At 41.5% G+C, this 12,188-nt stretch overlaps 1 protein-coding gene across 1 annotated transcript in view; it reads right to left on the minus strand.

Moving 5' to 3' along the window:
- Positions 1-242: 242 nt before the first annotated feature.
- Positions 243-12,188, minus strand: part of Cad86C (Cadherin 86C) — a 318,509-nt gene continuing 306,563 nt past the window's right edge. The window contains exons 7-8 of the mRNA XM_017609682.1: positions 313-403; positions 243-266 (exon numbers count right to left, since the gene is read on the minus strand). Coding sequence (XP_017465171.1) covers positions 243-266; positions 313-403 — 115 coding nt within the window. The remainder of the gene's footprint in view (positions 267-312; positions 404-12,188) is intronic.

Raw genomic sequence — 12,188 nt, forward strand, 5'->3', positions numbered from 1 at the left:
CTCTTTAGCAGAAAAACAGGCAATTTCCATAAAATCCGTTCCCTGATGATTACTATACATAGCATACGTACAACATAATATGTATGTAGATGTGATTGGAAACTTTTTCCAATCCCTTTTATCTAAAAAGACTTACACATTTGCAGGTAAAAGTGATAAGGAAAAAAAATAATAAAACTTAAAATTGTGCAATGTAAATCTTATTATTTCACCAACTTATTATTTGAACAAGAAAAGAATTGTTAGTTTATTGTGTATGAGCGTAGCTTGCAATGCATAATAAATAGTTATTTTACTAAATTCAAAATCTACCTGAACAGATTTTGCTTGTTTTCCATTTGCCATTTCCCTATGCACTAGGTGAACATCGTCTTCAGTACTACTGATATTAACTATTCTTTTGCTACAATAGAAAAAGAAAGAATTATAGATAGATAACTTATGATTAAATAACTGCAAAAATACAAATAAACATAGAAATTGGAAACTTAAAGTTATTGCTCAACTACTTAATTTGTCTTATTTTTCTTAAGTTTAAGATTACTTAATATATTTTAAAGCTCTATGTATTGTACTTACTCATTTATAGGTAAATACATATGTACATTTAATACATATATAAAGTCTTTCATGTTAATTCAAAACAAAGATGTTTTTTTATTTATATTATGTACAAGTTTTAGAAATATGTCACACTGGTAAACAGTAAAACGCGCAGCTTTCTAAGAAGATTGTTTGGACCCAATTGCACGTAAATAATCTACATTGGCATTTTTATGCGACAATTTCATAAAATTTATATAAAAAATTATAGCTTAACAGCCCGATCAGGTGCACATGATAAATTCAGCATTTTTATAATTTGTCAGCAGTGCAGCCGGCCTGTTATATTAAAGCAATAGATATTCCTTCTCGACACTTTACTTTTATGCTTTCTAATTCGGCTTTAGAAGAAATATATGTACATATAAAAATTATGCAATAGAAATACTATACTGACGCAGTTCAAGTAATGTTATGGACGCAGGATGGCTGCATAAATATGGCAGCGTGCAACATAGTTACAGCCACGCTTGCCGACTCTTGGATTCTTGAGACCGCGACACACAATATTAGGAAAAGGGTCGGTAAAATAATAAATTATGCGAAATCAATTTCATTTCATTTTTTTATTTAGAACCACATAACAATATCAAATTGCATAGATACATACAAATTTTTATAAAACGATACTTCAATGATAATACTTTTAACTAACTTAAAAAATTTATTAAAATTGAAACAACAATTACACGAAATTCTAAATGTTTATGTATGTCGTCACCTAAAATGCAAAAAAATTCGAAAGTGGGTTTTAATTGATTAGGATTTACTAAATCATAATACATATATCTGCAAAATTATAAACTTCTGCTAAATTCAAAATAACGTATCATTAAGTGCATAATTTTCTTAAACAAAATAATGTATCATCACTCATTCTAAAAACAATAGAGTATTTGATATTTTTTAGAACACAGATATCATTGATTTTTTTATTGTTTATGTTTTATTAAATGTTATCTCAGTTTTAGTTGAATTTATGGTCTAACTGAAAGTTATTACAGAAGTGGAAAGAAAAATAATGGTGTAAAATTAATAAAATGTGTTCTTTAATAGAAAATACTCATAGTTATAATGAAAAAATGCAAGGTTCTACTAAAATTAGCAAAAGAGAAGACAAAAAAAAACGAATAAATGGTAAAGGATAAACGGTAAACGAATCCCATCAAATCTTTGCTTCCAGCAGACTGTGATTACTTGTACCCTTGAGTATTTTTTAATTAATAAAAAGATTTTTACGTTATATACGAAAATTTAGTGTGGTATTTTTTTGGTTTAAACAATTATTTATTAATAATTAATATAAATAGAAAAGGATTTAGATTGATGATACGTTATTTTGTTTCAGAAAACAACAATTCAAAATAACGTAAGGCACACAGCATAAAGTGTACTTTAAAAACCCGATTATTTATCTAAAATATGTTTCTAGTTTCATGTTATTACAGATTTGAAAATTTTGTTTAATTATCCCAAGTAGTTTCCATTTTATATAGTTTTTTGCTTCTCCTGTAAACTTATGAATAGTGATGTTACGTTATTTTGCATTTTAGGTGACGATGTGTGTATGTACATTAGGGTGGGTAAAAAAAAGAAGTACTTTTTTTGGATCCGACACACGAAAACTAGTTCCTTACCAAATCTGAGCTCTTAATATTAACGGGAAGATTATACTTATCATAGTTTTCCATTTTCAATTTAGTTTCATATAAAAATAATCATATCTTATCACCAATAGATCGTTTAACCAGTTGCATTGTCAATATTTATAGGAAAATGAACGCTCTATAAAAATGATCTGTGATACTCTTTTCATTAATCTAACAATTTAAAAGATATTCAAGGTCAAAAATTGAAGTATTTTAAGGAAACTAAGTTTTTGTTTTGAATTTTGTAACTTTCTAAAAAATAATTATTGTCAAATGAGTTTTAATTATTTCTATAGGAAATTGAACGCTCTACAAAAAAGGTCTCCTGTGGTAAATCGATTGCTCTAACCTTTTAGAAGATATTCGCAGTAGAATCCCAATGCCTACTGATTTTTACAGTTTTTCAATAAATATTTTCAATTTATTTATTTTTTTTATTTTAAATTTTGACAATATTCATGAGAATTTGAGTTTATTTCGATAGAACTGCTGATTGACTGTCAACCTGTGCGGGCCGGTTTTTTAATCGCTCCGCCGAGAAATGATTAATAATTCACGTAAAGCAAAGAAAAAAAATAAATAACAAAACCAACGCGAAAAGACAATTCTAGGCATAAATAAGCTTTCTGCTTATTTGCCTATAATTACAAATTACTTTTTCTGGATTTTCGCAATGCCGTGAGAAATTCAACTAAATGTGCCAACATACAATAAAATAAAAGCAGCTCCGGCTCCACCGCGCTTACCGAATAGTGAAACAAGCACAAAGTGCAGTGAAATAAATTTTGCCGTAACAGAAGCTGTCCGAAAGCATTCAGCTGATCGACGAAATGCTTACTTTTCGTTCATTTCCCCCACAAACAATGCTGATCGCGATAAATCGTTCTCTCCCTCCCCCCAAACCTCGTGCATTACATCTGGGCATGCACAGTCGCCAATGTCTCTGGTAGACCAAGTTGTTCTAACGCAACGACAAAGCTTTAGCTTAGCAACAAGCACAGTAACCACGGTGAGCGCAGCTCTCACAACAACGACTACAACCACGACTTCAGCAATAACAGCGGTATCACAACGCAATTCACCCACACCTGCACAAACGGGAATATCGGCAGCAGTCCAAGCCAAGCAACGCAGCGTTGACCTACTTAATCCAACAACCCGTACATTGAATCAAACGGGTATTGATAGGTACATACAAGTCAAACGAAAATTAAGCCCACAGCAGCAACAAATTGCAAATCCGTCAAAAATTTCAAAAACGAAAACCACTGACATCAACCCTCTACTGAGAAATAAGTTTGCGATTCTGGACAATGAATGTGACAAAGAGCCGAATGAAGTTTCCAAAGCCAAACCCAAACCGCCCCAATCTATTTACGAGGGCAAAACTGTAGTGAGCTCGTGAATAAATTAATTCAGCTTATTGGCGACAATACGTTCCACGTAACGTCAACTACGAAGGGCAACATTAAAGATACCAAACTTCAGATTCTAACTGAAGAAAATTACCGGTTGGTAACCAAACACCTTAATGACGATAAGAAAAACTTCTATACGTACCAGCTCAAAAGGAGCAAAGGACTGCAAGTAGTAATAAAAAGTATAGAATCAAGTGTACCCATTGGTGATTTTGATCATGCTCTAGAGGAGGCAGGATTTGCTGTTAAAAATGTTGTCAATATTATCAACAGAGCTAAAATCGCTCAGCCTATGTTTAAGGTAGAACTTAAGCCAGAAACAAAGCCAATCAATAAAAACGCAGTGCACCCAATCTACAACTTGCGATACCTTCTACACCCAAGAATAACAGTGGAGGAGCCGCACAAGCTAAACGATCCCGTACAGTGCACAAATTGTCCAGAATTTGGGCATACCAGAACATACCGCACCTTGCGTCCAGTGTGTGTTGCCTGGGGCGACCTTCACGCTTCCGCTTCCTGCAAGGCTGTCAAAGCTGATGTGGCTANGACCAAGTTGTTCTAACGCAACGACAAAGCTTTAGCTTAGCAACAAGCACAGTAACCACGGTGAGCGCAGCTCTCACAACAACGACTACAACCACGACTTCAGCAATAACAGCGGTACCACAACGCAATTCACCCACACCTGCACAAACGGGAATATCGGCAGCAGTCCAAGCCAAGCAACGCAGCGTTGACCTACTTAATCCAACAACCCGTACATTGAATCAAACGGGTATTGATAGGTACATACAAGTCAAACGAAAATTAAGCCCACAGCAGCAACAAATTGCAAATCCGTCAAAAATTTCAAAAACGAAAACCACTGACATTAACCCTCTACTGAGAAATAAGTTTGCGATTCTGGACAATGAATGTGACAAAGAGCCGAATGAAGTTTCCAAAGCCAAACCCAAACCGCCCCAATCTATTTACGAGGGCAAAACTGTAGTGAGCTCGTGAATAAATTAATTCAGCTTATTGGCGACAATACGTTCCACGTAACGTCAACTACCAAGGGCAACATTAAAGATACCAAACTTCAGATTCTAACTGAAGAAAATTACCGGTTGGTAACCAAACACCTTAATGACGATAAGAAAAACTTCTATACGTACCAGCTCAAAAGGAGCAAAGGACTGCAAGTAGTAATAAAAAGTATAGAATCAAGTGTACCCATTGATTTTGATCATGCTCTAGAGGAGGCAGGATTTGCTGTTAAAAATGTTGTCAATATTATCAACAGAGCTAAAATCGCTCAGCCTATGTTTAAGGTAGAACTTAAGCCAGAAACAAAGCCAATCAATAAAAACGCAGTGCACCCAATCTACAACTTGCGATACCTTCTACACCCAAGAATAACAGTGGAGGAGCCGCACAAGCTAAACGATCCCGTACAGTGCACAAATTGTCCAGAATTTGGGCATACCAGAACATACCGCACCTTGCGTCCAGTGTGTGTTGCCTGGGGCGACCTTCACGCTTCCGCTTCCTGCAAGGCTGTCAAAGCTGATGTGGCTATAAAGAAATGCAGTAATTTCGGAGGTAACCACACCGCCAATTATAGGGGATGCCCTGTATACATACATAGACTTAAAGTCTCGCTTGAATAAGCGCAACACAGCCACCACTCTAACTGGCTCTCATACATACCAACACCTAACGCCATCAACCACTACACCAGGAGCCTTTTTTGCCAACGCGCAGCAAGTTCCCAACGTTTCTTTTACCGACGCATTAAAACTAACAACGCAGCCAAGCACGGCGAAATCAAACTCCAATCAAGAACCCCCACTTGTGGCATAGAAGGAATGATATTGAATCTTACCCAGTGCATGACTCAATTCATGTCTACTATGCAAAATATAATTCAAGACATCATAAAGGCTCAAAACCAAGTTGCAAATTTAAGTGAATAAAAAATGAGTGAGTGGAAAATTTGCTTATGGAATGCTAATGGTGTAAACCAGCGTAGATTAGAACTCAGTCAATTTCTTACTGAATATAACAACGGTGGGCAAACGCGACTCTTTGAGCCAAATGCGGCTTTTTGCTCAGAAAAGTGCGGCTCTTTTTACTTTCTATTTGCTTAGAACATTTTAGCTCTTTTTACTTTTTAAAATACATATTTATTTCTTTGCTAGACATTAATTTCCATTGTGTTTTTTTTAATTTTATTATTTTTATATACACACAGGCAAATTGAGATCGGAACATTACCCGCAATTAGAGAATGAAAATTGGCTTTCTGATTTAATGTTCTTTATCGATGTGATCGAACCAGGGCTGCCAGACGTTTAGAGCATAAAATCCGTACACGTACAAAAAGTGGTGGGAGAAAAATCCGTACAAAACCCGTTCTTTACCGATATGATGGAACCAGGTCTGCCAGACGTTTAGAGTATAAAATCCGTAGAACTCATTCAATTTCTTACTGAATATAACAACGGTGGGCAAACGCGACTCTTTGCTTTTGNAAACACCTTAATGACGATAAGAAAAACTTCTATACGTACCAGCTCAAAAGGAGCAAAGGACTGCAAGTAGTAATAAAAAGTATAGAATCAAGTGTACCCATTGATTTTGATCATGCTCTAGAGGAGGCAGGATTTGCTGTTAAAAATGTTGTCAATATTATCAACAGAGCTAAAATCGCTCAGCCTATGTTTAAGGTAGAACTTAAGCCAGAAACAAAGCCAATCAATAAAAACGCAGTACACCCAATCTACAACTTGCGATACCTTCTACACCCAAGAATAACAGTGGAGGAGCCGCACAAGCTAAACGATCCCGTACAGTGCACAAATTGTCCAGAATTTGGGCATACCAGAACATACCGCACCTTGCGTCCAGTGTGTGTTGCCTGGGGCGACCTTCACGCTTCCGCTTCCTGCAAGGCTGTCAAAGCTGATGTGGCTATAAAGAAATGCAGTAATTTCGGAGGTAACCACACCGCCAATTATAGGGGATGCCCTGTATACATACATAGACTTAAAGTCTCGCTTGAATAAGCGCAACACAGCCACCACTCTAACTGGCTCTCATACATACCAACACCTAACGCCATCAACCACTACACCAGGAGCCTTTTTTGCCAACGCGCAGCAAGTTCCCAACGTTTCTTTTACCGACGCATTAAAACTAACAACGCAGCCAAGCACGGCGAAATCAAACTCCAATCAAGAACCCCCACTTGTGGCATAGAAGGAATGATATTGAATCTTACCCAGTGCATGACTCAATTCATGTCTACTATGCAAAATATAATTCAAGACATCATAAAGGCTCAAAACCAAGTTGCAAATTTAAGTGAATAAAAAATGAGTGAGTGGAAAATTTGCTTATGGAATGCTAATGGTGTAAACCAGCGTAGATTAGAACTCAGTCAATTTCTTACTGAATATAACAACGGTGGGCAAACGCGACTCTTTGAGCCAAATGCGGCTTTTTGCTCAGAAAAGTGCGGCTCTTTTTACTTTCTATTTGCTTAGAACATTTTAGCTCTTTTTACTTTTTAAAATACATATTTATTTCTTTGCTAGACATTAATTTCCATTGTGTTTTTTTTAATTTTATTATTTTTATATACACACAGGCAAATTGAGATCGGAACATTACCCGCAATTAGAGAATGAAAATTGGCTTTCTGATTTAATGTTCTTTATCGATGTGATCGAACCAGGGCTGCCAGACGTTTAGAGCATAAAATCCGTACACGTACAAAAAGTGGTGGGAGAAAAATCCGTACAAAACCCGTTCTTTACCGATATGATGGAACCAGGTCTGCCAGACGTTTAGAGTATAAAATCCGTAGAACTCATTCAATTTCTTACTGAATATAACAACGGTGGGCAAACGCGACTCTTTGCTTTTTCTATTTGCTTAGAACATTTTAGCTCTTTTTACTTTTTAAAATACATATTTCATTTTGCTTTATTTTATTATTTTTATATACACACAAGCAAATTGAGATCGGAACATTACCCGCAATTAGAGAATGAAAATTGCCTTTNCACACAAGCAAATTGAGATCGGAACATTACCCGCAATTAGAGAATGAAAACTGGCTTACTGACTTAATGTTCTTTACCGATATGATCGAACCAGGGCTGCCAGAAGTAGAAATTTCCTTTCTGTGTTGCCAGAGAAGAGTGCCGGAAGTACTTTTTTGCAGAACATCTTTTTGCGTATAACACATACTAAGTAGAACACACCTTTTGTGTTGTCAGAAAAGGGCGGCGGAAGTATTTTTGTGCAGAACTTCTTTCTGGGTAGGCGGCTTTCGGCCGCGGTTCGGGATTATAACCCATTCTAAGAAGGATACTTTTTTCTGGGATGCCGTAGAAGGGGAGGAAGTATTTTTGCGCAGAACTTATTTCTGCGTAGGTGGCTGTCGGCCGCGATTAGGGATTATAATCCTTACTAAGTAGAATTCTCCTTTCTGGGTTGACGTAAAAGAGGGGTGAAAGTATTTTTGCCCAAAAGTTCTTTCTGTGTAGGCGACTTTCGGCCGCTCTTAGGGATTATAGGGGGTCGAGCGGAATGCAGGGTGTGGATGAAGCGTAACACAGCATACAGGGGACCCTGTATGCCTAGCCACTCCCACATCAAGACCATAGTGCGCGAAATGCATCCTTCAAGAGGTGACCCTGTTTCTACAGAACACTATGGATCTAGACCCGGAGGGTGTCAAATCTACCCTCTCCCCCTAATCCAGGGTGTCATGCGTCACCGTGCCCATTGGAAGGTTTGCAGTCAGGGGGCTTTCCGACCGTATTCTAACGGCGCCTCCCGGATACCTGTCCGCCTCCGGGAGTAACGGTGGCCTTGCTGCGGCATGGGGCTCTGCCCTGGTCGACCGTTTTTTCCCCTTTCCTTATTTTCCGGCCACCGAAAGGCCTCGGCTCAGTAGGTGGCCAAAGAACCAGATGAAAGATGAATACAAATAAAGAAGCCTCGGAAACCTGCACGGGTAGTGCCGCCGCTGGACACGGCGATGAAAAGTCCAAAACACCAACCACCTCGGAAACCGCATCGACGGAACCGAGAGGGCTTGAACGGCCCAAGCAGCTTCGGGCTTCCGCAGAAGCTGGAAGGATTGCTAAACCCCCAGAGGGAAAGCGAACCTCCAGGGATGCCGGTGGTACTATACCCCACGAGGGAAAGTCGAAGCCGGCGGAAAAGCTGCGGAAGGCCCCCTCCCCCATGCCTATCCAGGGCACACTAAAAACTCAAGGTGCAGTGGTCGAGCAAAAGTCCTCCACGGACATGCAAAGGACCACTCCCGCGAGTAAACCGAAGACCGGGGCAAATGACCTCGATCTGCGCCCCGGCTGCTCCAAAGCAACAACGAAAGTTTCGCCCTGCGTCAGGGCCCAGCGTGCCCGAAGGGCAGCCTTTAAGGTCATCAAAAGGCTGGGGGTCATCCCGCATGACCAGCTGACTGTGGAGCAAAAACCCTCTCTTAAGTGGGCCATGGGAGTCTTCGCCGCCAGCGACAAGCGATCCTCCGGGAAAGGCGGGAAGGACAAACCACGCACTCGGGAAAACCCAAGGAAGAACCTTGCCTCCAAGAGACAGCGATCTCAAGACGACACCTCGGGTGAGTCCAAGAGGTATAGGGATTCCTCTCCATCTAACCGTCCGTCGATGGCCGTATCCAACACGAAGCCGTTCAGTGAAGCCGCCAAAGAGCACCTCACGCTGGCGGTGTTGGACAAGGGGCATCCGGACGGCCACATCACCACGGACAACTGGAATTCCGTCCTGATGGGTTTATGCAGGGTATATAAAGGGATACTCCAGAAGTACCCCGGCCCTGCACCAGTCGTCCGTGATGCCGGATGGCATCAAGGCCGAGTTAAGCTGGTAGCGTGCGCCGATGAGCGCGCGGTCCGGCTCTACAAAGAAGCTATCTCCACGGTTGGACCGCTGTGGCCCGGGGCAGACTTAGTTGCCGTCCATAGGGATGAAATCCCTATCAGGCCGCGAGCCTGGGCCTGGGTACCAGCTGAGCCGTCAAAACCGGAGGAGATACTCGAGTTCATCCGCATGGGCAACGAAGGACTGCCCACCAGCGATTGGAGGATAGTCCGAGTTGGCGAGACCAAGGGGAAGCAGCGTTTTGTTGGCTTTGTCATCAACGATGCTTCTGTCCCAGTTCTCGAGGGTTGTGGTGGGGTAATAAGCTACGGCTTTTACTCAATCACAGTAAAAATCCACCAGAGAACGGATCAGCAAGAGGGGGAAACGGGCAACGCCTCGAGCGGACTCGCTCCCTCAGATATTCTTCCCGACGAAGGGGCCAACAAAACAGGCAACGCCTCGAGCGGACTTGCGGCCCTTGCGTTGGCATCGGTGGCAGGCAGCGCGGTGTACACGGGAAACACCACGAGTGAACCTGTGGTCCACCAACGAGTGTGAGTGTATCCGATACCGCGACAGATACTGAGAGCGACACGGGCTCAGTATCTGCCTACGTAGGGTCGGTCTACAGTCGATGGGCAACGCTGGACGAGGACCAGCTTCTGGTATCCGAACCGGAGGAGGACGACAATGACATCACAGTCATTGCTGTTGCCGAGGGGAGGGAGCTAGAAGCAATGGACATAACCGATTCTGAGGATGGTGCAGATCCTACAAATTAATCTGCACCACTCCAAGGCAGCCCCGGCTGCTCTTCTTCTTCGCCTCAGCGATAAAGCTGAGGACGTGATTCTAGTCCAAGAACCTTGGATCGTCAGAAACAAGGTTTGCGGACTGAACTCTGATGCCTACCAGGTGCTAACAGCTCCAGTAATAGGTAGGATCAGAGCTTGAATTCTAATTAAAAAAGTATATTCTCATTTTTTACTCTCCCAATACAGAGACGAGGACACTGTCTGCACCAGCGTAAAGCTGAAGGAGAGTGTTATCTGGCTGACATCAACCTATATGGCCCACGACAGCCATGCTTTTCCACCCTATAGACTGGAAGAAGCGGTGAAGGAAGGAAATCGCAGAAAGCTTCCGGTCATAATAGGGGCTNTTAAAAAAGTATATTCTCATTTTTTACTCTCCCAATACAGAGACGAGGACACTGTCTGCACCAGCGTAAAGCTGAAGGAGAGTATTATCTGGCTGACATCAACCTACATGGCCCACGACAGCCATGCTTTTCCACCCTATAGACTGGAAGAAGCAAATCGCAGAAAGCTTCCGGTCATAATAGGGGCCGACTCTGATTCACACAACACGATCTGGGGCTCAAGCGACACCAACTCCCGGGGTGAGTGTTTACTTGACTTTACTCTTTTACACAATCTTACTGTATGTAACCGTGGGAACGATCCCACCTTTGTGACCTGTGTTAGAAGGGAAGTGCTGGACATCACCCTTGTGTCGAGCGGTTTGTCCGATCGGATAAGGGACTGGCAGGTGTCCAAGGAACACTCTTTTTCTGACCACCTCTACATCAATTTCAATCTCAATTTTGATCCTGCTCCTTTAACAGCATACAGGAACAGAAAGCGAACCGACTGGGCAAAGTATAGGAATACGCTGTCGGCCCCTCTACGTAGATACGCTTCTCACGATAAGTCCTGCTTATCATTTAGACCTGATGAAGCGAGTCTCTCGAATACAAATGGTGTTACTCTCGGTGAGCTGGACTCATCGTCAAAAATTGATGAAGCAGTGAACTTTGTGACAAATGCCTGTAATACTGCTTTCAAAGCCTCCTGCCCAAGCACCCTCCCGAAGGGCAAAAAGAAACCCCAGTGGTAGAATTCGGAGATTTCAGCACTGAGGAAGAACAGAAGGAGGCTTTTCAATCATGCTAAGCAAACAGGTCTTTGGCGAAACGCGAATCTTGGCAAAACTTCTGCAATAACATAGAAGAGAACTCTGAAGCCAACAGGCTGAGGAAAGTTCTCTCGAAATCCTCTTCGAGTATGAACTCTATCCAGAAGCCTAACGGTGACTGGACGACATCATGTAACGAAATGCGGGAGGTCCTTATGAGCACTCACTTCCCGGGCTGCTCGGACGACACCTCCGGTTTTTCGCCCGGTCCTAGGACCTACTTGTCTCTGGGTGATACCGTTAGGGACGTCGTAAGTGAGGAGAGGGTGGAATGGGCTTTAATGTCCTTCCAGCCCTACAAATCTCCGGGCCTTGACGGAATTTTTCCCGCTCAACTACAGGAAGCTAAGGACATACTGTGCCCCCTGCTTTCTCAGATTTTTACATCCTGCCTAACCCTGACTCACATACCACATGAGTGGACAAAGGCAAAAGCTGTATTCTTACCAAAAGGAGGCAAGGCCGCACATGTGAAACCGAAGGATTTCAGGCCTATAAGCCTCACTTCATTCTTCCTTAAAACTCTAGAGAGGCTCATCGACGAATATATTCGACGGAATATAAAAAATTACAACCTCTCCCCGAACCAACATGCATATTCCAAAGGAAAATCCGTGGATACCGCACTCCATGA

The sequence above is a fragment of the Rhagoletis zephyria genome, unplaced genomic scaffold (genome assembly GCF_001687245.7).
Source record: "Rhagoletis zephyria isolate East Lansing unplaced genomic scaffold, Rhagoletis_zephyria_1.1 Rzeph_scaffold_00247, whole genome shotgun sequence".
Classification (NCBI taxonomy): Eukaryota; Metazoa; Arthropoda; class Insecta; order Diptera; family Tephritidae; genus Rhagoletis; species Rhagoletis zephyria.